Genomic DNA, 25,769 nt, shown 5'->3' with positions numbered 1-25,769 from the left:
TAAACCAGCTTTGCATCAAAAATAAACGCAGAGGAAAATATTAAAATGCAGGGAAGGTTAAGAATCTTGTCTTTATTGTGGGATTTGGTAGCTACGGCGACAAAAAGTTTATGAGGGCTTTTAAAGCACAGAATTCTCAGCAGCCTGCTCACAAGCATTGTCTTTCTCTTAAATGGCAGCGTGAGTCTTGAGTCCTGCCTGTGACATGATGTGCCTTCAGTATGAAGGAAGTTTGTTCTGCAATCCAGGCAGGGGAGCCAACTTGGGCCCCAGGTTATGGGTGCCCAGTGCTTGTGACATCATGATGTCACATGGGGCATGACATCACGATGTCACACGCGCCCCCTGGCCTCAGAAAGTGACTTCCGGTGGCACTGGAAGTCAGGTTCCAGGGCCTCGTGAGACCTCAGAAGTTGCATGGGGGGCCCTGCAGTGTGGATCCCAACAAAAAAAATTGTTGTGGGTGCTCAGAGACTCAGAGCCCCCTATAGTAGGCGCCCCTGAATCCAGGGCAGGAGCCCCTCTCTTGCCCTTGGCAACTTAAGTCTCCATTTTCCACCTGTACAGAGCTGTTGTCCCCAATTGTTGGTGGATGTTGCTAGCAGTTGGTAAAACAGAGCATGAATGAGGAAAAGACAGGCATTGCAAGCCACATCAGCTCCCAGCGTATCAGCTAGCTTGCTAGCACAGGTAGACAGTCCTTTCAAAAACACGCATGCACTGAGGGCTTGGCTCTAATGTGCAGCCCCACATCATGCATTGGCTGATGCAATGTCAACTCCAGGCTCTCCATCAGGGACACAAGAGAGTCCCTGATTTAGAAATTTAGAAAAAGCAGAAGGCCCAAGTGCCTGAGGCTGGGCCTCTTGTCCTCTGATATGCATCAGAAAGGCTGCACCCCAGCAAACAGGGATGAAGCAAGAAGAGAGACAGTGCCACCTAGTAGACCTGTAAAAACACCTATATAGTGAGTGGTATCTATATTCTGGTGTTCCTTAAGGCCGCTTCCCATTCTTTCCCAGAAGCAACTCTTAACGGCTATGGAGATATGCACACGGCAGGCTGGTTCAGCTGCAAGTCATAAGGATCGAGAACTGGAAGGAACGTGGCTTGATAAACCCTGAATTCCAGAACTCCATCCTAAATACTGATATTCCGGCAGTGAGGCAGCAAAGGACCTCACTTTAATTGTAGCAGACAGACGGGGACAGAGAAGGTAGTTCCTTCCCCAAGAAAGGTGCATGTCAGGGGAGTTAAAAGTTCTGCCACACCTTCCGGTCAGACACAAGGCACAAGTGGTAGAAAGAAGGAAGCAAGAGACAGTTGCTCATGTAAAAAAAAATAACACAGCATAAGCCAATTGGCTCATGAGGGCACACAGTACATCTTCTCTCTGGGAAGAAAGAAGTCCTTTCTCTCTTAGTCCCACATGTCTGTAGTGAAGGTGAACGGGGTGAACCGGTACCCAGAGCCTGTGTAGAATTTGTTCTGGAATTCCACCCTGAAAAACAACAACACAAGAGTGGTCAAGTCGAGATCCGGAAGCACTGCTCTCGGCTTGCAGCACTAATCCCAGTAGTAACACAATCCCTGAAACAGGCAGGTCCCGGCCTGATTCACAGTTGGGTGGGGGAAGGAGAAGTAAACTCTGTCGCTCCAGGTCCCTCCCTCTCGCACTGAACCATTTTCCTGACCTCGTGGGGAGGAGAGTCCTCTATCACCCACACCCCTAACCCCACCTGGGTTTCAGTGCTCGGAGTGGAAGCACCTGGCAGTCTTATTGATTGACTGGATTTATCTCCCGCATTCCCACCCCAAAGAGCCCAGGGCAGCAAGCCAAGTGAGGATTCACTGACAGAAAGCGGGTATATATATGTGTGTGTCTCACCAGTGCAGACGCAGGGCATGCAGGAAAGCCGACAGCCCCTCCATCACCAGCAGGATTGCCACAGTCAGTACCGCAAAGAAGGCAAAAACCGGGACGAGGAGGACCCCACCTTTGTAGCCCGTAAAGTGGAGGCCGTTCCTCATCACCATGGTCCACAGGACCTCTGAGAGCTCTGTGGAGAAGGATGGGATGGGTGCAGGACTTGTCAGGGAGCAGTAGAGCAGCCAAACAGCCTTTCCCCTCCCTTACAGACCACCCAAGGATCCAACTGAGGAGCTGCACTAATGGGAACCAGTACAATGAGTCCTGCTAGTGCTATGGGGTTTCCCCCAGCCCCAAAAGCATCTTTGGGGGCTTGGAAAAAGAAGATTGTTCCATCTGACAAGCAGAAATGCTTGCGCTGACAGAACAATCACTGAATTCCACCCTTAGCACTGATGTAAAGCCCCAACCGCTAACACACACACACACACACACACACACACACTTCCTGTTCCCTATAGGCCTTGAATACATCCACCAGTCAAAAATGCATTTCTTTATTTTAAAAACACATATCCCACCTAATGTTCAAAAGACACTCAAGGCAGCTAACAAATGCAATCACCCCGCAATCCCACCCCACAATACACATTGCTAGCTCCAGTCTGAAGACTAAGATATTGCCATAAAAAAATCTAAACCACATCACAAACATGCTGGGGCAGAGAGTGTCCCTCAAACACTTTTAGAAGTGGCTGCAAGGGAGCTTCCAACAATGCAGGAATGGGGCCTGATGCCTATATCATGTAGTGGGGTCTCCAAAAAAAATCTTGCCCCCCGTCCTCCCCCAGGTCTATGTGGCCAAATCGCTTGCCGTGCTTCCTGCTTTCTGCCCATTCCTATCCCAGCCCCTGAAACTCACGTGCGTGGGCCAAGCTGAGAGCCCAGAGCCGAAGGTAGGAGGCTGTGTTCGAGATGCAGCCCAGGCAGTACTCGATGGTGTGGATTGCCTGATGCATGAACACGTCGGAGAAGTCAAACTGAAGGAGGGAAAGGCAAGAATCATTGGGGTGGCAAGGATTAGTCCAGGGGTCAGCAAACTTTTTCAGCAGGGGGCCGGTCCACCATCCCTCAGACCTTGTGGGGGGCTGGACTATATTTTTTTTGGGGGGGGGGGGGAAGAATGAACGAATTTCTATGCCCCACAAATAACCCAGAGATGCATTTTAAATAAAAGCACACATTCTACTCATGAAAAAACACACTGATTCCTGGACTGTCCGTGGGCTGGATTTAAAAGGCAATTGGGCTAGATCCGGCCCCCAGGCTTTAGTTTGCCTACCCATGGATTAGTCTAATACTCTGAACCAGCATAGGGACTCAAGTGAAAGCCCACTCCTCCATGAGCTGCTTCCAGATTCCAGGTCCCATCAGCCCTCAGGCAGCACAGCCAACAGTTCCCAAAGGATGATGGGAACTGTAGTTCAGCAGCATTTGGAGGGCAACAGGTTCTTCAGCCCTAATCTAAGGCTAAGGACTTGGTGGAGAGCATATGTGGACTCTATTTAAGAACTTTCTGCAAATGAGAAGAGCCTTTTCACCCTAAACATGTTCCTAAGGAAAACCAGACTCCCAAGCCAGATTCTGAGCATTTTTCTTGGTAGCTTGTTTTTCTTTTTAAAAACAGCAACCGGTGCCTTTTCTGCACACTCAAAGAGCCTGCAAAGAGAGTCGTGGGAGACCCTAGCCTTTTATTCCAGTGAAGCGCTGCTAGGCTCAACATTATTTCCATATGATGGTAATCTGAGATACCACAACATGTTGGAGGTTTTTAGCCAAGTTTAGGTTTTTTTTAAATACCCTGAACAGCAGCAAAGGGCCTGCAGTTCTGAGCAGAGTCCATGCAGGTTGCTCTTAGAGGGCATCCCCTCTAACCTCATCCAGGCAAGCTCCAATAATTCACCTGTGTAGCCTCTCTCAACAACAGAGGTCTTAAGAAGGTGCTATCATGAATAGCCCCTGCAAAGGCACAATATTTGAGGACTTCAAGCCCTTGCTCTTAGGAAGAACAAGCCTGAACGTGGCCTTTTCTAACTGCTTCCATTTGCCCCCCCCCTCCAGCTGGATTTATTGTTCATCCCTTGGGATCTTTTTTCTTCTAGGGTCAGTCTTTGAAGGTGTGGATGAATCAGAAATGGGGATGGGGCTCTTGAACATATGAAGAGTGTATTTGCTTCACCACCAACTCACTCCAACCTTTCAGGTCAGAAGGTGTAGCTTCCAGGCCCATGTACCTCTCTTTTTTTAGCAACTGAAACAGCGCCAGCCCCCAGTCTTCTGCGTTTATTGCCTCCCTTACTCCACCCATTTCAAACTTTCCTTTTATCCCCATACCTTTTTTCTTACAAAATGATTCTAAATTTACACAGAAACAAAAAAACCCCCACTTGCATTCAGCAGCAACTTCTGCTTAATTTACTTCAGTGGTGAAAATGGGAGTCACGTCCCAGAATCCTGACCTCCGGGACAGAAAGTTACCTCCAACTCCTGTTTGGATTTGGCACAATCCACATCGTCCTCAGCAACATTCACAGATCTGCTCGGCTCTTGAGAGTTTAGCAGAGGCTGGTGCTCTTCTGCGCTGGAGGGATGGCGCTGCAAGCATCCCAGAAACGCATTGGTCAGTGGGGGGGTGGGGGGATGGACGGCCTTGCACACAGAAGGGCTTCAAGCATCACAATCCTGAACCCACAAGGTTAAAAGTGACACTGTTGCTCCACAGAATCCTTCCCATGACACACAGCTTCACTTGTGGCATCTAGGTGGCCATCCGAAGTCATCCTCAGACTCAGTCCTCAAGCTTTAGTGCCCTGCTCCTGATGGTACCAGGACCTCAATGCATATCTGCACAGACCCTGACCCAACAAGGGGGCTGGGATATAGAAAGGCAGGGTGGACAGCAGCCCCAGGCCCAGTCATATAGAGGAATCTTACCCTGGACAAAGAGGCCTTCTGTCGGTGCTGGCTCCAGAGGTACAAGGGGGTCCCCAGCAGCAGGACAGGCACACAGACCAGGGCTACCACCACCAACACTGTCTGCACCAGGGCCTGGAGTGAAAGAGAAAGATCTTGCAAGTCGGAACAGCCGGAAGAAAGGCAAGCTGGGAGCGAGCCAAATACATTTTTATTTAGTTTTCTAAACTGATATGGCACTTTTCTATATTAGTGTATTTAAGGTAGTTAAAAATGGGGGGGGGGGGGAGTCACACCAAAGCCACACTGCCACCTTGAACATTTCGAACCATAGGACAGTTCAAAATAGAACAGAAACAAAAACCCAGCAAAATTCAGGAATCCATTTTGGATATAGTATTATGAGATGATATCAAGACATCAGCAAGAAAGTACCCTGGTCAATTGCAACAAATCATTAAATAACCACACAGAAACATCATCATAATCAGCCACAGTACAAAGCCACAGATGACGGCTGGGCAGAAAGGAAACACTGATTGCAAGCCCAGTCTTAAAAACTGGGACTCGGGCCACTCGGAAAAGGGATGTGCCTATGGTGTCCATTTCTCCCACCATCTCCTCTCCCTGTTCTGCCTCAGCTCCCATCCTATAGGGCTTTGGTTGGTGAGGATCCATCCTGCTTCCCAATCAGTCTTCAGCCCCGCTATGACGCAGTCTTGCCAATAAAATTACAACTGAGCAAACCAAAAGGTGACACCTAAGTGCCTTGTCAGCTGGAAACAAAGGAAACAAACCTGGTAATTTGTCCCAAGGCGCCCAACTCCCCACCCACCCAAGATGATGTGACTAGCACTATGTATTTCAATGAGGCACTGCTCAGTAAAGCTCAAGAATGCAGTCCCTTGTAGTAAGCAACTTTAAATTGCTTGTGTAGGCAAACAACAACATCAAAGTACAGCAAATGCAATAAAAAAATACCACAGAAAGCCTTCGGACATAAAATGGACTTGGGATTTTGAACACAGAGGAAATTCTCAGGAGACAGGTAAATGACATTTTCAGGGAACCCTCAGCAGTTGGGTTTTGTTTTTGTGTTCAGGTTTGCAACTGATCACCGTGTTCAAGGCCAGAAAGGAATAACCCCCCAGGCCCAACTGGCTGGTGACCTTGTGGGTCTGTGCCTCCTTGCAGAGGGCTGATTCACACATGCATGTTCATCACCCAGTGGCTACATCAAGTGATGAGTTGCCTTTGTGAAGCACCCATCAGAGATCAAGCCCCCCACGTCAATGAAACCTTCATATTAGAGCACAGTGTATTTCAACTAAGACAGTTCTCAGATTCAGCAGCATTTCATCAAATGGGAGGCTACTGAGCCATCAAATGGGAGGCTACTGAGCCCAATTTTCCTCTAACCCCTCCCACCACTGGCATGTCCAGAAGGAGATGTGTCTCCCAGCCTGCAAAAGATTCCCCGCCCCTTGATTACTGGATCTGCTCCGTCTCAGCCAACCTTACAAGTCCTGAACATTTCCCTCCCCAAAGCAAGATTGGGAGAGGAGCAGGGGAAGCGACACTCGAGGAACTGGACGTCAACACCCGTCAGACACCCAACAGATAAAGCACAGCGCCACAAGATGTTACCTGGTGGTTAAAGAGTGGAACGTTATCGGCATCGTTTGAGAACATGAACATGTTAATGAAGTGGATGAGGATGCTGGGCGCAGACTGGGAATCAGAGACGTCATACGCCAGCCATTTGTAAAAGATCAGGATTACAAGGTAGCCGAAGAGCCCCAGTAGGAAGATGATCTCCGGAACGAAAACCAGGAGAATCTTGTAGTAGTTCTTGAAGTGGCTGTAAAAAGGAAATGAGCAAACAACAGAGGGAGCGTGAGAATAAATGTGTCAGGATCATAAGAAGATCCCTGCTGGGCCAGGCCAGAGGTCCATGCAGTGCATCATCCTGCTGGCAGAGTTACTATCCAGATGCCTATGAGAAGACCACACGGAGGAGCCAAGTGCAACAGCCCTTTGCACACTTAGGGACACTCAAGGAACTACATTTACAGAGGCTTCCCACCTCCAACAATGGACGTAGCATACAGTCATCATGGCTAGTAGCCACTGGTAGTTTTATTTTCCATGAATTTGCCTAATCTCCTTTTTGAATTCCTAGCTGTTGGCTGAAAGCAAGGCAGGATTCCTTTGGGTAAAATGGTGCCCGAGTGGTCCTTCGCATCCCTCGCAGGAGCAGCTGCAGGTGGAGGACCAGCCCAGTACTTACATGTAGTTGAAGATGCCAAGGCAGACCCCAAAGCTCATGTGCACAATGCCCAGGATCACAGACATCTTCATCTTGAAGGAGTTCAAGAAGGTGAGATGGTTGATGGCCAGGCTCCAGATCTGAGTCACAGGCATGGAAGGGAAGAATCAAGAACACGCATACATGATAAGCCAGCCTCCCCCAACCTGGTACCCGCCAGATATTTTGGACTACAAGTCCCATCAGCCCTGACCACTGGACATGCTGACTAAGGGCAGATGGGAATTGTAGTCCAAAACTACACCAGGTTGCAGAAGGCTGCACTCAGTACACAGTGTGAACCTCTTTTAGAAGAGGGGATGAGGAGAGAACAGCTCCTCGTAACTGCTGCCTCCCATGTTGTTGCCCAGACAACAAGACCCCCTCTCAGTCTCACTGATGTGCTCTGAAGAAAAGCGTTTGGCACCAGTTGGCTGCAGGAGTTGCCAGAAGGAGACGTACAAGACACCATCCTACCGCCTTCGAGACTCCACTCTGGATTTGTGTAGGGTTTGCTCCTTAGCCTTTTCTTCTCCTGAAGATATCCCAAGGCAATGGTGGTTAAGGAGCAGCTTTCCTTCTCCTAGATGGGCTACCTTCCCAGGTTGATAAGCCCGATCTGCCCCCATTACCCTCTACAGCACGTGCAGAAACAGTCTTCCTTATGCTATTGGTCTCATCTGCTCAATTTTCTGGATTCACATGCAGGGGACAAACAAGTCCCCAGCCCACTGAGGGTTTGAGACGCACTGGCCACCCTCATGTGGTTCAGCCGTTACTCGGAGTGTGGCCACTGTCACATGTCAACAGCTTCTAGGAGCCACAGGTGAGAGCTGAGTGCAGGGTGGGGACCAATGGTGGATGAACTACTTGATGACACTGCCCCTCCCCTAACACCCCACAGAACACCCTTATCTGACCTTCACACATCAAACAGCAATTACCAGGGGTCCCGCACTGCTAAATCAGTTAAAGCAGCCCCACATAATCTGGTGCCCTCGTGGGCACTGCAAATCATGAAGGGCACCAGCCTGGGGAAAGCTGAGAAACAGCTTAGTGCTCTTGCAATACTTACCGGATCTATCCCAAAAGGGTAGGGACCTTTGAAAACTCCTGTGACATTGGGGTTCAGAGCAAGAACAGGGTTTCCAGCTAAAAAGTCCTCGCTGTAAGGAGAAGGAATTGCTTCAGCACATGAGAATGATGCAGCCGTCATGAAAGAAGAGGCCGCCAGCATTGCTTTGGGTCATGGGCTAGTCAGTACCTCCAATTCGATTGGTTGGCCATGGTAGCGATGCTCCAGGCAGAGGGGAAGATGTTGGTGGCCTTGCTGAAGCACTCGTTGTAGATGAAGCCAGTGTAGATAGAGAAGGCGCCCATCAGGAGGATGAGGTAGCGGCCCTCAAAGAACATCTGCCAGATCTGGGGGCAGGAAGACAAGGGTATGTTTGGCGAGATGGTAAATCTCTGGTGTGGTTAGTGTGACTGATCAGAACCTGGATTAGACCCAGGTTCAAGTCCGCCTGGTCATGAATCTCACTGGGTGACCTTGGGCCTGTCGCTATCTCTAAGCCTACCTCTCAGGGTTGCTTGCAAGGGTAAAATGGGGGTGAAGGAGAACCAGGGCTTTTTTCTCAGCCAGAACTCAGTTCCAGCGCCTCTCAGGTAGGCGCCATTGCCATTATAAGAGAACACGGGAGGTGTTCATGGTGAGTTCCGGCACCTCTTTTTCTAGAGAAACAGGACTGGGGAGAACCATACATGCTGCTCTCAGCTCCTTGGAGAAGAAGTGGGAGATAGAGGTACTAAATAAAATAAAAACATATCCCGAGGTGTATTGCGGAAAGCATGTGATCCTTTTCCATCCACCCAAAGTATATCCCCTCCCACCAGCTGCCTCTTCTGCAATCTGGGGCTCACCTCATTCTGCACCTTCTTCATGCTGGGGCGGTTCTCAGCCAGCACCATCCAAAGGGCAAAGAGGAACATCAGCAGCCCATGGCCAACATCCCCAAACATGACAGCGAACAGGAAAGGGAAGGTGATGATGGTATAGGGAGCTGCAAAGCAGGTCTAGCGTCAGATAGGAAGTCCAGGCAACCCCCCCCCCCTTTGCAGCCCCCACAAAAAAAACATGGAGTCAACTGCCATTTCACCAAACCTAGCCCCAAATCAAAAACCTCTCCTTTCTTTGAACTGCAAAGCATCTAATCTAATGATACTAATCAAGTAGGATATAAAAATATATATAATCCACTCTCGCCCTGCTCTGCTTGACTTACAGCAAGGGCGAGGAACCTGTGCAACTCAAGACATCGTTGGACTCCAGCTCCCATCAGTCCCAGCCAGCATGGCCACTGGTCAGGGTTGATAGGAAGTGTAGTTCAGTGGCATCGGGGGGTGGGACAAACTCTCCACTCCTGGCCAACTGTGAAGACAATTCCACCCACAAGACCTATTATAGTTTTCCTCCTCCTTCTTTCTGCCCCATAGCCAGAAAGCCCAGAAAACACACAGCCTTGCTTTATTGGGAGCAATCTCTCAAAGGTCAGTGCGCAATGCCCTGGTGCCCTCCCTCTTTCGCCGAAATGAGGATGTTCCACTGAGCAACTGTGCATGCCCCTTGCAAGGTCAAGAGCAGGATGTGGCAAATCTGCTCACCTGGGTTCACCTCCTGATAGCTGGATACCCCGTAGGCATCAACAATGCTCTGGAAGCCGGCAGTGAACTTGTTGGTGCGAATGAGGGTCGGGGGACTCTCGGTGCAGGGAATCTGATGAACAAAGCACTCCACCCCAGAACCGCTGCGGTGCTGCAAGGGGAAGAGAGGGTCAAACTGGGCAGTTCAGGAGCATCAAGTACATTGGTTTGCCCAGGAGCTCTGAAAAAGGAGAGAGGCATTCATGCAGCTGGGTGTGGTCCTGGCTAGTGGGCGGTGGGGAAAGGGAGAGAGAGGGAGAGGGAGGGAGAGTGGAGGGGGAGGGAGAAGAACATTGCCATATTCTAAATTTGTCTCAATATATTACCAATGTACAGTTGTACCTCAGAAGTCAAACGGAATCCATTCTTGAAGTCCTTTTGACTTCCAAAACGTTCAAAAAGCAAGATGTGGCTTCCGATTGGCTGCAGGAAGCTCCTGCAGCCAATCAGAAGCCGTGCCGGATGTTTGGGTTCCAAAGAACATTTGCAAACCGGAACATTCACTTCTGGGTTTGCGGCATTTGGGAGCCAAAATGTACGAGTGCCAAGGCATTTGGCTTCCAAGGTACAACTGTATTGCCCAGAGCTGGCCCTACCATTAGGCGAGCCAAGGTAGCAGCCTCAGGCATAAAATCCTAGGGAGCAAGAGAGCAATGGCAGCTCCACCCTACTGTTCCCACAGAGCCCCAGAAGCTACTCTGGTCCTGTACTCCCTAAGCTACCCTGCTGCCTTCAGGCACAGTGGAGGACACTGTTCTATAACCAGTGTTGAAGGACGAGTCAACCTGACAGCAAGATGGACTTTTGTGTATAGAATGGGGAGAGAGTACCATCTTGTCCTTCACATCAGGCAGCAAAATCTCTAGGCCCTTGCCCTACTGGGAGCCCTATTTACCTTCCTTTGACCCAACCCACGGGGAGGGGGGAGGACAAAGCACCTGTATCAACCCCTGACTCAAAATATTTTGCTCTTTACTTGTGCAAACAGGTAGGTGTACAAAAAGAAGGGGGAGGGGGACATGAAATGGAAGGTACATGGAAGGAGAAGCAGAAGGGAGCCAATATTCTGCAGCACTAACCGATCCCTCACGCAGAGCCTGCTGCACAGCAGGAAGGTCGCGGACGGGGCACCAGACTTCCCCGATGAGGCACTTGTCGGTGATGTTGAAGCTGCACTGGTTGAGGATGAAGTAGATGGCCTTCATCTTCTGTATCCGCACTTGCCAAGCCGGCAGTTCCAAGAGCACCTTCTGCAGCAGCTGGTCCAGGTATTGCTCCGTCTGGCCCAAGACCTGTTTTTTCATAAGGAGTATGAAGCAGAACTGAGGGAGACGGTGGAAGACTTGGAGCAAAAAGGGGGATTTAGGAGGGAGAGTACTTCATTTTTTAAGGAATCGGTTTAGCAATGGAATGTGCTGCTTAGAGCTACTAGTCTGGAAACAGGAAGTACAGAGTGTGGTTGCAGCTTTGAAATGTGACACTCTGCATGAATGCAGTGGGGAAAACCATTGTGGGGAGGAGCACTTGCACCAATGTACTGGCCTTTCCTGCCCAGAGAAATTAGGAGCTGGGGTAGGAGGAAAGTACGTTCAAGGCCCCATCTGCACTATACATCTAAAGTAATGCCATACAAATTTAAACAGTCATGGCTTCTGCCAAAGAATCCTGGGAACTGTAGTTTGCTTAGGGTGCTTAGAGCTGTTAGGAGAACCCTACTCCCCTCACAGAGCGGCAGTTCCCAGAATTCCCTGGGAAGAGGGCTTGACTGTTAAACTCACAGAATTACAACCCTGAGTGGTTTAAGTGCCCTTAACCTCCAGTTCCCAATATTCTTTAGGGGAAGCCATGTCTGTTCAAAGTGGTGTGATCCTGTTTTAAATTACAAGGCCTTAATTAAACCCTGTGATGCTCATCTTTTAGTGGTTTGGGGTAGGACTTGTCCTTATTTATTGCATGGTTGGATGAGCATTTTAAGGATTTTGAATTGTATGTCATTTTGGTTTTTTTTAATCATTTCACCTCTTTGTATTTTGCTGCTAAGTCACAGTGAGACACTTTTTTTGTATAAAGAAACTAGCAAATACAATGACAACAATGGTTGCAAACCAATTAATAAACACCAACCCCCCTCCCCTATTTAAAATCTGGAAAAGAAATTACTCATCTGCAGTGGTATACTCTCACCACTGCACCCGTGCAATTTCCTTTCCTGCCCCAGAACTGGAAACCATGGATCCTCTCAAAAGCTCTCTGACAGTATTTCCCGGATTTCAAACCCGCCCTGTGTACTACCCTAAGCAGCCCTTATCACCTTACCGTGGTCAGATCTTCAATCTGAGTGCGCAGTTTATACAGTGTCTCCAAGCGCTCCGCCTCCTTGTCGGCGTAAGTATACAGGTGGCAGTGAAAGCTTTGGAGGGACACAACACAGAGTGAATACACACAGGCACATGCACACATACTGGTGGGTGGAGGTGGCAGGAGGCAACACAGAGGAGCAGAGGGAGCAATTTGTTGAAAGATAGTGGGCATATGGATATAGATTTGAATTTTTTAAATATAATTTTGCGTTGTAAAATCAAATAAAAATGATTTCAAAAGAAAAGAAAAGATGATAAGATAAGATAAGATAAGATAAGATAAGATAAGATAAGATAAGATGATAAGATAAAAGATGGTGGGTAGCTTGGCCAGTGTGTGAAGATAGGTAGAGCTGTCTTGGGGAATAAGGAATATAGTCGGTGTCTGACTTTTTCCTCAGCCTCATGGTCTGTCAGACACCACTGGAACAAGGCACAGGGGGGAACTTATAACTTATCTTAAAGACCATTGTAAACAGTTAAAATTGTTAGTAGGATTGGAATATCACTTGTAGTTTAATGGTGAATTTTGGACACAATGGCGAGATAAAAGATTTGGATAAAAGATGCAGGAGGAAATGATTAAAAATAGGACCCACAAAGGGGAGGAGGGAAGTCCAAGAGATTCACTGGAATCTTGTTCTTATGTTGTATGTTAGATATGTGACTGTAAAATCTCAATCTGAAAAACCAAATAAATAAATTTAAATGTAAGGAACATATCACAGGAATTGATTTGGAGGGTGGGTGGGTGCAGGCCTCTTGAGGAGGTAAAAAGGCATGTCATGTGTGAAACAGGGTGAAACATTGCAAGGCCTGTGATTTGTTGGACCTTTGGGATGTTATGGCATCAGGGCAGGAAAATTATAAACAGCGAGCAGAAGGAGACCAAGGCAGACGGATGAGGGGTGTTATTCAGCATCAATAGACATCAGAGGGAACATGCAGCACCCACAGCACTCACCAGTCAGCAATCTTGCGGATTTTCTGCCCGATCTGTTCCCCCCAGAAGGAGATGAGAAAGATGACCCAGGTGACGCTCTCGCCCTACACATGAAGGGACAGGTTGCTCAGAAACCTCTGGACTTGAGAGGAGCAGGAGAAGGACCATTCGGGCCTTCGGCCTAAGCCACATGACGGAGTGTACATGCAGCCTCCCAAGCTGTGCCACACCCTGCTCCACCCAAACTCAGGCCTTGAATCTCACCCCCCCCCCCCCACAGACCCCTCTACATTGCCTGCCACCCCTTCACAGGCAGCCATCTTACACCCCACCCACCCGTTTTCTTCATTCCGTCTCACCGTGGCTGGGTTTTCCATGGGCTCCGGCATCTCAGTGAAGTTGGCCACAAGGTAGCCACGGCATGCGCGCCACAGCAGCCGTTCAAACACATTCACCCGCCATGGGTGGATCACGCCTGCGATAAAGCTTGAGAGCAAAGGGGAGAGCATACAAAAGGCACACTGAAACTGCATACATGAGGCTGAGCACACAGTGCCCTGCGGCAACATAACAAGCCCTTAGCATCTAGATACTGCATTTGTAGTCTACCAAGTGCCTCATAAACATTATCATAGTAATCCCTAGAACAACCCTAGAAGCTAGATGAGCATTCACCTTAGGTAACCAAGGCCAATTTCAGATGACCTTCTTCAGATGCCCCCATCAACTGAGGAAAGGGCCTTCTCAGTGGTGGCACACGTTACAGAATGCCCTTCTGAAAGTCTTGTCATACTTTCCGTGCTGTTTTACTCCCTGCTGACAAAAATTTCATTCTGGATTTGGGTTACTTTTAATACTGGACGGTGTCCAACTGAACAGTTTTGCTAGCGCAAGGCACTTTGGGCTGTACAATGGAACACCTCCCCCTTCTCCTCTCCTTGCACACGCCCTGTGTGCCTCCTAAAGCTGTAGTGGGTTTTCCCCTCAACCTTCAGGAGCAGATTTAGGGGGTACTGAGGGAGAGGACAGATATGGGAAATTCCTGAATGGCTTTCCCTAGCAGAACTGCCCGCTGCGATTATCATTATTGACTATTACACAATTATTATTAATACTGTGGTTATTACTGAACATTATTCAAGTATTAGTAATATTGGGATCATTATTAGTAGTTAAATAGTGGCTTATGCAAGGCCACATACAGTTTGTGACACTGACATTTTTATTTTTTTAAATTGAACTGAGGATGTCCTGCCTCATGTTCTTAACCATTGGGCTACATCAGCTCTCACTTCAGGAACAATGGCTTTGGTTTACTTGACAAGCTTCATCTCTCATACAGAAGGGCTACCCTGTCAAGCTGAATGACCCGCCCGCCCCCTCACAACTCACTTTACTTTGAGGTCAAGCCGTTGTGCCATGGATGGGTCAAGCAGAGGTTCTCTGTCAGAGAAGGCTCGTGGGCGAGCTGGCGATGCTAACGGCACCTGCTGATGGGAAAACAGCCTGTGAGAGAAAGGCCTGCTACCAACCCAGGACTCCTGAGCTCCCTCTCAGATGTCCCAGGACCACCTTCAGTGTTCAACAACATAATATTCTTAAATTTGATAGGCTGCAGTAATAAAATCCAGGGTCAAGTTAAATGCAACAGGGACAGCCAGAGTTGTTCTTCATGTACTTGCTCATTCAAGCAAAAGAAAAAAAGAAAAAAGTCACGGGTGGAGTCAAGGTGATTTTTTAAACAAAAAGTTTAAAACATGCAGGCAAGGTGAGGCTCTCCCCTCCTAACCAGGCTGTACTCCACCATGTAAAGTAGTTTTTCTCTTCAGTTAAGGTCATTTGCTCTACCAGAATCTGGCTAGAGCTTCAAGTGACAGAGCCCAGGGAGGAAGGGAGTGGAGAGTGCCAGGCACTGACAGGTCATTTTGTGTGTGTTTTTTGAGCAACAGGCTACTCAGATATTGTCAAATAATATTCAAATAGTTTTACAGCATTAGGAGAACAGCAAAGAAGAAAATCACCAGCAGGCTTGATACTCTATGCCTATTATTATTATTATTATTATTAGTAGTAGTAGTAGTAGTAGTAGCTGTCACTGTGAAACATGACACCCTTTTGGGGGGGGGTGAATTATTTTCTTTTTAGCATATTTTTATTCCATATTTCCTCAAGGATCTCATTTCCATTATTGTATTTCATTCTTGCTGCAAATTGCTTTAAGCGCACCCCCCCACACACACTATGGGAAGCAATGTACAATTTCAGCAAGCCTAATCTAACTTTCAGCCAATCAGCTGCAGTTGCATCCCTTTCTCCTCCAAGCACAGCAGAGAGTCTTGATGGAGCAGGAAGCGGAAGGGGCGGAACTCACTTACCAGCTGGCCAGTGAAACGCTGTCCCTCCTGCAGCACCTGAATGTGCTCCCGCAGCTCCTGCAGCCGACCAACCAGCTTCTCGCGGTTGTGGCTCACCTCCCTCAGCTCCTGCGCCAGCCGCTCAGACTGCTCCTGGATCTGCAGGGCATCCCGAGCCAGAGGAGCCGGCAGGTTCTCCTCAGGGGGTGTCAGTGTCAGGCCTGCCTTCCACACTTGCTGTGCTAAGAAAGCTGGAGAGGGAGATTAGAGACATGAGGAGGAAGAGCAGAACCTGGGACTGTCCTCTGCTGCCAAGGCCCAGAAAACATTCAGCTGCAAGAGTTTGCAATGAGTAAATACTCCCTCAAAGATCCAGAACATGGGAGATGGAAGAAAGATAAAGTCCCGACCAGAGACAAATTGCTGATGAAGATGATGGACTATGCCAAAATGGCGAAATTGACTGGGAAAATCAGAAACCAGGAAGGGAGGAACTTTAAGAAGAAATGGGGAAAATTTACAGTATACCTAAGAGAACACTGCAAACAACAAAAAACTTTGGCAGGATCCAAGTAACGTAATGTATGAAAAGCTAAGGTAAAACTGTACAATTTTAGAAAAATAGAGAAAATATGTGAAGCAGTGGGAAAAGATTGAAAATGGTAACCATGGAAGGGTGGAGAGGAGTCAAAGGATTCAGGGAATCCTAAATGATGATGTTTAATGTCTGAATTTAAATTTGTAATGTAAAATTCAACAAAAAAGATTTAGAAATAAATAAAAATATCCAGAACATGGGACACAGTTGGTTCTACCTGTACTCAACCTCTCCTACGTTAAACACAAATCTCTTAAGCATGCCCAAATGTTATTAAATGCCAGGATTGGACACTCACCCTCCCATCTGTTCTGAACACAGGAGAGGTGTTTCTCTGCGACTGAAAGGGGCTGTTGCAGGTGCCTTTCCCCCAATTGATGGGGGGCTGATGAGAAGGAGCACACTGACACCATTTTGTGATGCTGTCGCCTTTTCCTGCTCTTTCAGATGCAGCAGCCATTTTGTGTTACGCCGTGTCCTTACGGCACCCATTTTGGGACAGGGGATCGCGGCACTTTCTCAAAATGGGCCCACTGACCCCAAAAGGTTGCTAACCCTGGTATAGCCGAATTTGGCGGGACGTTGTACAAGCCTGCCAAAGATGCATCACATGAAGACACACAGCATATATTTAAACTTTGGAATTTGCTAATCCCAAGGTGTAGCAATGGCCACCAACTTGGATAGCTCAAAAAGATAGCTTTGAAAGATTTTTCGGAGGATAGCGAGATAGCTCCGCTGGTAAAGCATGAGACTCTTAATCTCAGGATTGTGGGTTCAAGAATGTCTACTAGTCACGACGGCTCTGTTCAGTGCCAGAGGCCCAATGCTCTGAACAGCATTTGCCAGGGAGCACAAGCGAGGAGAGTGTTGTTTCGCTCATGTCCTCCGGCTTGTGTGCTTCCCATTTACATCTCATTGGCCCCTGTGAGAGCAAGATGCTGGAGTAGATGGTCCTTTGGCTTGATTCAGTCAAATACTTAAGTAATTCTCAGGCATTAGACAGGCTTGTGAAAGTCAGGAATTTCCTAAATACGCTAGCTTCTGCAATTACAAGAATTACATTGTTATGAAATTGCGAGAGCTTCCATTTAGAAAAAAGAAGTGGGCCTTTGGCTCTTCTAAGCTGAGCACAGGATGTCAGAAATAACCACTATAATTTTCGTTTGCTGCAACTGAATCCAGGAGGCACAGTAGGTGGTGACCAAAGTATCTAAATCATAAAGAGCACTGTGAATTTGCAGAGTACACTGTAGCCACAGATGTAAGCAGACATATTTTCCCTAGAAAAAAGGTTTCCTCTGCTTTGTTCTACTGGGGAAAAGGCTTATTTTACAAAAGTGGATTGCTTCCTAAAATTACAAACATTGTATTGTTTGTATAAATTGCATTCTTTAAACATTTTGATGTTTGCTGCTCGGAGCTCTGCTGGGAAGAAGGGCAGGATAGAAATTTAATCATTCATCACCATCATCCAAGCCCAGGGGGCCTTTACTATTAGTCCCCACCCTGCCCCTTCCTCAACTTCTGTGCTAGCTACTCTTCTTCCCCAGTCAGTCCAGCCCGATAAGAAACAGGATGCTGCTGTATGGGAACAAGGAGGCTTTCATTCTTTACCCCTTGCTTCAGTGCTGAACCAAAATGGAGAGGGGCACACTGGCAATTTGCATCACCAAAAAAGAGCCGTTCAGACAAATTGATCCTTTTTTGGCAATGCAGACTGCACTTGTGCAGCTTCCAATCTGGATTGAGACTACGGTGGGCAGCAAAGGATTAAAGGCTCCCCCCCCTCCAGTGCCAGGCTTCCAATGTGGATTGGGCCCAAGTGGCTCCCATTTGCACTGGGGAAGCCCCCCCCCAGCAATTGTGTGTGTGTGTGTGTGTTAGAGAGAGAGAGAGAGAGAGAGAGAGAGAGAGAGAGAGAGAGAGATGCAGCCCCCATTATCTCCCAGGAAATATGGCTGACATGGGAAGGTAACCCAGCCCTGAACCAAACAATACATAAGGACTTTTAAACTCTTGAAAGCACCATAAGGTAAAGGTAAAGGGACCCCTGACCACAAGGTCCAGTCGTGACCGACTCTGGGGTTGCGGCGCTCATCTCGCTGTATTGGCCGAGGGAGCCGGCGTACAGCTTCCGGGTCATGTGGCCAGCATGACTAAGCCGCTTCTGGCGAACCAGAGCAGTGCACGGAAAGGCCATTTACCTTCCTGCTGGAGCAGTACCTATTTATCTACTTGCAGTTTGACGTGCTTTCGAAGTGCTAGGTTGGCAGGAGCAGGGACCGAGCAACGGGAGCTCACCCTGTCGCGGGGATTCGAACCGCCAACCTTCTGATCAGCAAGTCCTAGGCTCTGTGGTTTAACCCACAGCGCCACCCGCGTCCCTCTGAAAGCACCATACACATGCTTAATATTAGTAGTCGAAGCAAATGTGCTTACTGGATTTCCCCCGAATCAAATATTTCACATTAACGACTTTTGACTAGTGGAAAAACTTTTTGAGATACGTTTGTTTCATGTAATAGTAACATGATGTGCTTTTCAAAATGCTCTTAGTGCTTTCCCAAAACGTTCTGAGTGCCAAAAAAAGTCAAACATGTTAAATGAGATCTTAATCAGCGGAGGACATTAGAAAAGAAAAATATGGAATATGCAAACCACCCTCAAATGCTACAGACTGATGATAGAGGAAGAAGAAAGAGGAAGTCACAACAGGCAGGTGGAGGGCAGGAAGTGCAAATTATAGCAGCCAGCTATCACAGATGGCTAATGCACCAACTGACTAACCCCTTCTCCATTTTTACAGATGCTTCAGTTTCAACAAGGACAGTAAAAACAGGCCGAGAGGGGAAGTGCAACTATCCTCAGCCAGAAACCAGAAATTATATCTAAAATGTTGCATTGTTTGCAAAAGTCTCATGATTTCCTAATGCAATTTCAGCACCCAGAAACTTGGCCCAGTCTTCTGACTCCTCTTGGCAGTGTGCAAGGCAGTTTTGTGGCAACATGTCTGGCCTGGGCACGCCTTCAGAAGATTTTTGTCACCGACCTGATGGCAAGGTCATCATCCAAGCCACCCAGCAGAGGACAGCCCTCCCCCTCCCACTACAGGAGTGCCACTCACTGAAGGATTTCTCCATATCTTCACACCGCCGGATCTCCCCCACAAAACGTCGCTGGAAGGCGCTGACATGGGGGTTCAGCTGGAAAGAAAAAAAGCACATTACTAGTGAAGAGCCCGCCAAAGATTGCGCAAATAACACTGGAAACCAGGCAGCCCAATTTTCCATTGCTTGCTGACCCATTCTTAAGGCTTGCATGGCATCAAGACCCTTTCCCCAGGTATGAAACATCCATGTCTCTATCTCACCCCAATTCTACCATCTTCTCCAGGTTTCCCTGACCATTTTATTAGGGCTCATCCACACTTACCTTTTGCCCTGCACTTTCTAGGCATTCCTGGTCCGTGTCTGAGCACTCCCCCCCCCCCACTCTTGCCCCACTGCTTTCCCCAAGAAAACAACACTCTTTAATACTTAATTGGAATGAACGGCAATTTGGATTTTCTGCAGATTTGCCGTTTGTTCTGATTCAGCAGTGAAAAGCAAGGTTTTTTAATGGGAAAAGCGATGGAGAAAAGAAAAAGCACTCAGACAGGGAACTTAAAAGCAAAGACCTGTCATTACATTTCTGTCTTAAATTTCTGATGTTCAATTTGTTTTTTGAAATTTGTATATTATGTCTTTTCACTGTCGTAAGACTTTTTGAGACTTAGATGGTAGAAAAACAATACCAATCTATAAAATCATCACAATGACCAAGGGCACTGGAATTGGAATTTAGCGTGGATTTTAAATGTACTTTTTGTAAGAAAATTTGTATTTTATTTATTCATTTTATACTTTCTGTAAACTGCTTAGGGATTCCCCCCTACAAAACAAAACACCTTAAGCAGTATATAAATCATTTAAATAAATAAGCAGTAAAAGTCAGGGAAATCTTGAATCCCTTAGTCTACGAAAATGGCTACAACATGCTTGTTTGGTGTCCCCACCCCCCAACAAAGGTTCCCCAAGCCCTCTTGCACGTACATCACGGAATTCCACAAGTCCTTGCTCGCCTAATTCGCTGACGCAACTGTATGCCGAAGCCGATTGCAAGAAGAGCTGGGCCAGGCAAATCTCTTCGCTGCGGAACATGGAGCCCATGTTTGCTGGAGGAGACCAAGGTGGAATCTATACACATATTTAAAATGCTGTGAAAATGCTTTTTTTTAAAAAAAAAAAAGTTTTGAAAAATACATTGAATTTGGCATAGCTCACTTTCGCCATCTATTGTCACATTTGTATATTGCACTTTACAACACATTTAAAAAGTTTTATTTGCAGCTGCATAGGTGAGTCCTAAAAGGGAGAGGAGAATAGAGTTGATGAGACCCAAAGGGAACTAACATGCACATCACCTTGACAAGCTAACGTTCATTTGTACCAGGAAGGCAGAGAGGGATTTGGGATGTCCTCCCCTTATCAACAAGTGTCCTACTACAATGAATCGATGACTGGATATAGGAACAGGATTGTGCAGAGGAAAGAAGATGCCTTCAGGGACAGTGAAGGGGACAGGTTGCCCATTGGAGGGAAAATAACAGACCAGCAAAAAGAGGCTCAGGAAGGAGGGTACAGACAACCTGCAGAAGGTCATCACTAAGAATTTAGGAAAAGTCTACATGAAGCTCAGGTGCAGTGGCAGCGAAAGCCCCCTAAGTCTACTTGGCAAAAAGGGTTCTCCCTTACCTCTATGTATTTCACGAAGTGGGAAAACGGCAGGGAGATGGGGCCAATCCTGCAGGAGCTCCGCAGGCAGCAACTTTCCAGTTGTGTCTTTTGCAGCTCCAAGGGACTACTGCTTGCAGCTGGCGCCCAGACTCTGCTGACTCACATGGGATTTTCTGAGCTCTGGGATTGCGACACAATTTCCAGGGCAAGACCTGGCCTCCCGTTTCACAATGGGCGCCTGACTCAGAACTCCCAAGTTGCTCACTGAAAGGTCAAAATGTCCTGAGGTGGCAGAGCTCAGGTTGGACAAAACAGGGGAGAGATCCTTGCAGTCATGAGCCGGGCCTGAGGAGAAGCAGAAGCAATAGGCAAGATCTGGTGGTCAGTCAAAAAATGGCATTTCCCCCTCAAATCTTCATTCTCAATTTCTCTTCTCCACATTGTGAGAAGTAACCTCAGTGGTGGATCACTTCTGCTGGGAGAAAGCAAATCTCCCCTGCAAAGAGATGGCAATAGCAATAGCAGAAGAACGGCACCTCCCACAACTCTCTGCTTGTCTGGAGAAACTACGAAGACTTATCAACAGTCAAAATACAGTACATACTGAGATATGTGTCTAGACCACAGACACCACTGCAAGGCTACGGTTAAATAGAATATCTAGTATTCCAGGTCAGCAAATTGCATAAAGCCATTTCTTGCTACAGACGCTACATATTCATAGCAGGGCACCCTGCCATGGGTGTCCTCTGGACTCCTGTCCCCATGAACCATAATCCCCAGATTCCTAGTTCTCTCCCCCTCCCTCTTTTCATAAGAATAAATTGCTAGCATTTATGGAACCCAAGTTATGAGGTAAAATGTGCAGCCGCTATTCTTCCCATTTTTTCCCTGAGAAACTCGCCAGCTCACCGCTTTCAGTGTCTCGCTCCCACCCATGTACCCTGCAATCCATAAGCTGGTCTCTGACCGTAATAAATTATCTATCTATCTACCCTGCAATCCCCTCAAAGCATCACCTCCAAGACATGTAGGCCTAGTTTCACCCCAAGCACCTATCTGCTACTTTGAAGATCCCCTTGACTCCAGGCTGATTACTGTTTGGATGTTACTGAAGTGGGATGCACCTTATATGAGGACAGGCATGGAAAACATATGGCCCTCCTGATATTTATGAACTACAACTCCCATCATCCCTGAGTGCTGACCATGCTGGCTGCGGCCGATGGGAGTTGGAGCCTCAACAATATCTAGCGGGCGCAGGTTCCCCATCCCTGTACTAGCACTTGGCATATTTAGTTAAGAACAAGTCTTCTATTCCTTTAAGGGTCTGGTCAAGAAGTGCCATAGGTGCAAATTTATTCCGTTACAATTTTGCAGTGGCAAGAGAGAATATGTGCACACACTGAACACTGCCTTTCTTCAGAGCTCCCAAAAGGAAGGAATCCTGTGCCAGAGGGGATCTATTAATTTACTGGCAGAAGACCTAGGCACTCCCTGCTGCATATTAGGCCTTGTGAGGTCCTGTGTAGAGTCTCCAGAGGTGTCCAAGAAGCACATTGCTCTCCCTCTGTCGGTCGGTCTATCAGAACTTTGTGTTCCCACACTACACAGAAAAAACACTGTGCAACATAACAAGACTTAAAATGAAGGAACTTTGGATCATGAGTGCCAGACGACTATGCCACTACCTGAACATTTTATTTCTGATTATGAATTGCAAGTACAAATTCATGCATTATTTTTCCCATATTTGTGCTGTGTTAGTCCCCAAGAACAAAAGATATAAGCAAAATGGTGTTTTTTATTTGATGAACATGGAAGTGTACAGGTGTGCCCCCTCCAAATTGTACAGCCCACAGCACAGATACTTTAAAGAAGTACCATTCTAAACAGTCATGGCCAGCCCCAAACAATCCTGGGAACTGTAATTTCTTGAGGGTGCTGTGAATTGTTAGGTGCTTCTGTTTTCCTCACAGAGCTACAATTCAGAGTGGTCAAGAATCAACCCCTCTTCTGTGACAATTCTGGGAACCATATGATTCTGGGAATCATATAAAAATAAAAAGAAGAGGGCATGGAAAAGTGAAAAACAAGTGCTGCAACCTTTTCCACCAGGGGTCATACCTCTAATCAGTGTTTTTTTTTTTTGGGGGGGGGGGTACTCAAGGGTACGAAGTACTGGCACCTCCTCCTTTTTTGGTTCTTTAAAAGTGTGGCGCTTGCTATAATAACTTCATGGTTGAAAGAAAGCACTGCCTTTAATATTTTTTTATTCTGAGTGAGGAAGTTGTAAAAAAACAAGGGAGGTTCTGTGAGGTCACCATCACTTCCTCAGAGGACCCTTAGCATCAGAAGAACATACCCTAACAAAAAGATACAACTTCATCTACTTGTTATCTCTAGGATTTGGAGGTGGGGGTGAGGGGAACATAGCAGCCAAAACCTGTGTTTGAAAAAGTTTGGGATATGTATACGGAATTTAAAGCACATACCCCTATACAGCACACTGAACTACACAAACTACACTTCCCACGATTTTTTTTTTTTTTTGTGGGGGATGGTGTATATGCAGTTGACTACCCCCACCCAGAGGATCTAGAACCAGATCACTGTAGATTCCTCTCGATTCTCAATCCGGCTATAGAACTGCGTTTGGAAGCCCACCAAAAAGCAGAGGTTGGCTGCTCTTTTCATCCTCACCGCCACCCTCAAAGAACAGCCGCACACGAGCGCGGCCATTGTGAAGGCAGGACGGCATTTCCGGAAGGAAACCACCTTTTCCCCCGACTTGCTCAGGCACGTGGGTGGATGAGGAAACCCAGCACTATCGCACCCCAGGAAGGAAAACAGGGGCCCGGCTAGATGTGCTCCCCGACCCCGGCTCAAGTAAACGCAAATGGAGGGAGGCCAAGAAATCCCCTCCGCGAACCACCCGCCAACCTCCTTCTCGAGCAACCCCACAACTCCCACCCCATAAGATCACCAACCAATCCACGCTCTCGCCCCTAACCATTACCTACTCTCCCCCACCGGCAGCCACAACTGGTTGCGCGCACTGCGCCGCTGCCTCCGGATCTGCGGCTGATCCACTGCGGGAAGCCCCCTAAACCGAGCGCCGCCTCCTTCCGTCCCTCCCAGGAACAAAGAGCAGCGGGGTGGGGTGGGGGACCAGTCCCGGCGGGGCGAAAGGAGGCGCAACGGAGGAAAGCTGCTTTCCTGGGGAGACCTGAGGCCGGTTCCGAGGCAGCGGATGCAGCGAGAAGGAAGAGCAGCCCGGCATGGAGGAGGAAGGCGGGCGGAGGCCGCTCGGAGGAAGTAGGGCACGGGTGGGGCCGGCCGGCAAGGCGCCGTACCAACCTCGCGATGCGGCGGAAGAAGCAAGCGGGCGCCTTGGAGCGCGGCCCTGAGAGTGCGGAACAGGCGCTTGTCCTTCCAGGAAGGACCGAGATCTGTCCCGCCCCAAGAGGATTCCCCGCACGCGGTTCCGAGGAACTTCCTGCTTCAGCGAGGCCGGGGATGAGGGTAGGGGGCGAGAGGAGATGGAGGAGGTCGGTGGCCTGCTTGCCTTTCGCCTCCCCAGCAGATGAGGGAAAGGCACTTTCCTCCCCTCCAACAGAATGGAGGCTGATCTGTTCCCCTCCTTGGAGTAAATCCCACGTGCTGCCCCGATTCTGCACCTTTTATTCAGCGGGGCTTACTCCCAGGAAAATGTCCGGGGGGCTTTCCGTGGCTAGACAAAGCGATGCCCCAAAGGACGTGATAGTGCACGAGGGCCTGATGGCCACCCAGACAAGGGCACCCACCTCGGATGCCCACCACCTCCTTGACATGCAAGGGTTTGGTTATGTGCTTGACAGCCTGTGGCGCACCAGAACCAGCAATGGCAAAAACCGCAGGAATCTCTGGCCTGCCTGGATGTGGCATGGAGGGAAGCTTATGCTCTTGCCTGCCTGCAACACTCAATTCAACTATGTAGAAGCAAATCAACAAACCAGTGGAAGCAGCATGTGTAATGCAGAGCACGCTGGAGGGCCAGCTATTTATTTATTGAATTTAATTGTGCATTTGTAACCCCCTTTTCCTTTAAAAAGGAAGTCCAAAGCGGCTAGCATCACACCACAGATACAATATTAAAAGACAGGGCTTTTTCCCCCAGCCGGAACTCAGTTCTAGCACCTCTCAGGTGGGCGCCATTGAGAAAAAGAGAAGCGTTCATGGTGAGTTCCGGCTCCTCTTTTTCTAGAAAAATAGCACTGTCAAGAGAGACATTTGACAGCTGGTGTGGGACCTAAGAGACCAGGGTTCAAAACCCCACACTGGGTGACCTTGGGCCAGTCATTCACTCTCAGGGTTGTTGCAGGAATAAAATGGGGACGATATACACCGTCCTTGAAGGAAAGATGAGGTATAAACATAAAAATAATACAAAAAAGGCAGCCAAACAATATGAAAAATCCCTCAAGCAGCTTTTCACAAAGTGGCAGACGTTGAACTAGTGACTTGCTGTGCATAAGGGGTGTTCCCTGTCCAGAGAGATGGTGTCAGGAAGTTTTCCAACCCCATTAAAATACGCCTTTTTATTTCAAGTCTTTATTTCTCTTTGTGGTCTGGTATTTTGAATAGCTCAAATAAAGATGCTGTTTAGCCTGGGATCTTATGCCACGCTGGAGTGGGCTACAATCATTTATTAGTAGCTTTTATTCATAACCTAATGAATCAGCTGATGCACAATGAGAGGGGAGGGTGTTAATTCTGCATTTTTACCAGTGCTACAACTGATTATTACATGGTTTCAGGGGAAAACAACCTCACTGGCCAAATGGCAAATTCTACTGGGCCAAGTCTGGCCTGTAGGCTGGAGATTCCCAGCTAGTCCTAGTTT

At 47.9% G+C, this 25,769-nt stretch overlaps 2 protein-coding genes across 10 annotated transcripts in view; one reads left to right on the top strand and one right to left on the bottom strand.

The window, feature by feature from the left end:
• The window catches only part of MAX (MYC associated factor X), a 703,696-nt gene that overhangs the window by 580,637 nt on the left and 97,290 nt on the right, over positions 1 to 25,769 (top strand). The gene's annotated exons all lie outside the window — the stretch shown is intronic.
• Positions 47 to 24,395, bottom strand: TCIRG1 (T cell immune regulator 1, ATPase H+ transporting V0 subunit a3). 9 transcript variants are annotated; one of them, XM_083442963.1, is made up of 21 exons: positions 24,245 to 24,395; positions 20,903 to 21,229; positions 20,201 to 20,344; positions 19,234 to 19,312; positions 15,530 to 15,759; positions 14,547 to 14,644; positions 13,514 to 13,640; positions 13,176 to 13,258; positions 12,168 to 12,261; positions 10,931 to 11,143; positions 9,813 to 9,963; positions 9,072 to 9,211; positions 8,416 to 8,573; positions 8,227 to 8,317; positions 7,134 to 7,252; positions 6,491 to 6,704; positions 4,865 to 4,978; positions 4,409 to 4,525; positions 2,793 to 2,910; positions 1,889 to 2,060; positions 47 to 1,501 (listed from the first exon to the last, which is right to left on the bottom strand). In XM_083442963.1, the coding sequence occupies exons 3-21, from the start codon at positions 20,315 to 20,317 to the stop codon at positions 1,420 to 1,422; spliced, it is 2,517 nt and encodes an 838-aa protein (XP_083299089.1). In that variant the 5' UTR covers positions 20,318 to 20,344; positions 20,903 to 21,229; positions 24,245 to 24,395; the 3' UTR covers positions 47 to 1,419. The 9 variants fall into 9 exon arrangements, with proteins under 9 accessions (XP_083299089.1, XP_083299094.1, XP_083299088.1 ...); XM_083442968.1 differs by having other exon boundaries at positions 14,547 to 14,641; XM_083442962.1 differs by having other exon boundaries at positions 23,904 to 24,378.

The sequence above is a fragment of the Podarcis tiliguerta genome, assembly GCF_965153285.1.
Source record: "Podarcis tiliguerta genome assembly, chromosome: 1".
In the NCBI taxonomy this organism is placed as follows: domain Eukaryota; kingdom Metazoa; phylum Chordata; class Lepidosauria; order Squamata; family Lacertidae; genus Podarcis; species Podarcis tiliguerta.
This window is presented reverse-complemented; position numbering and strand designations above follow the sequence as displayed.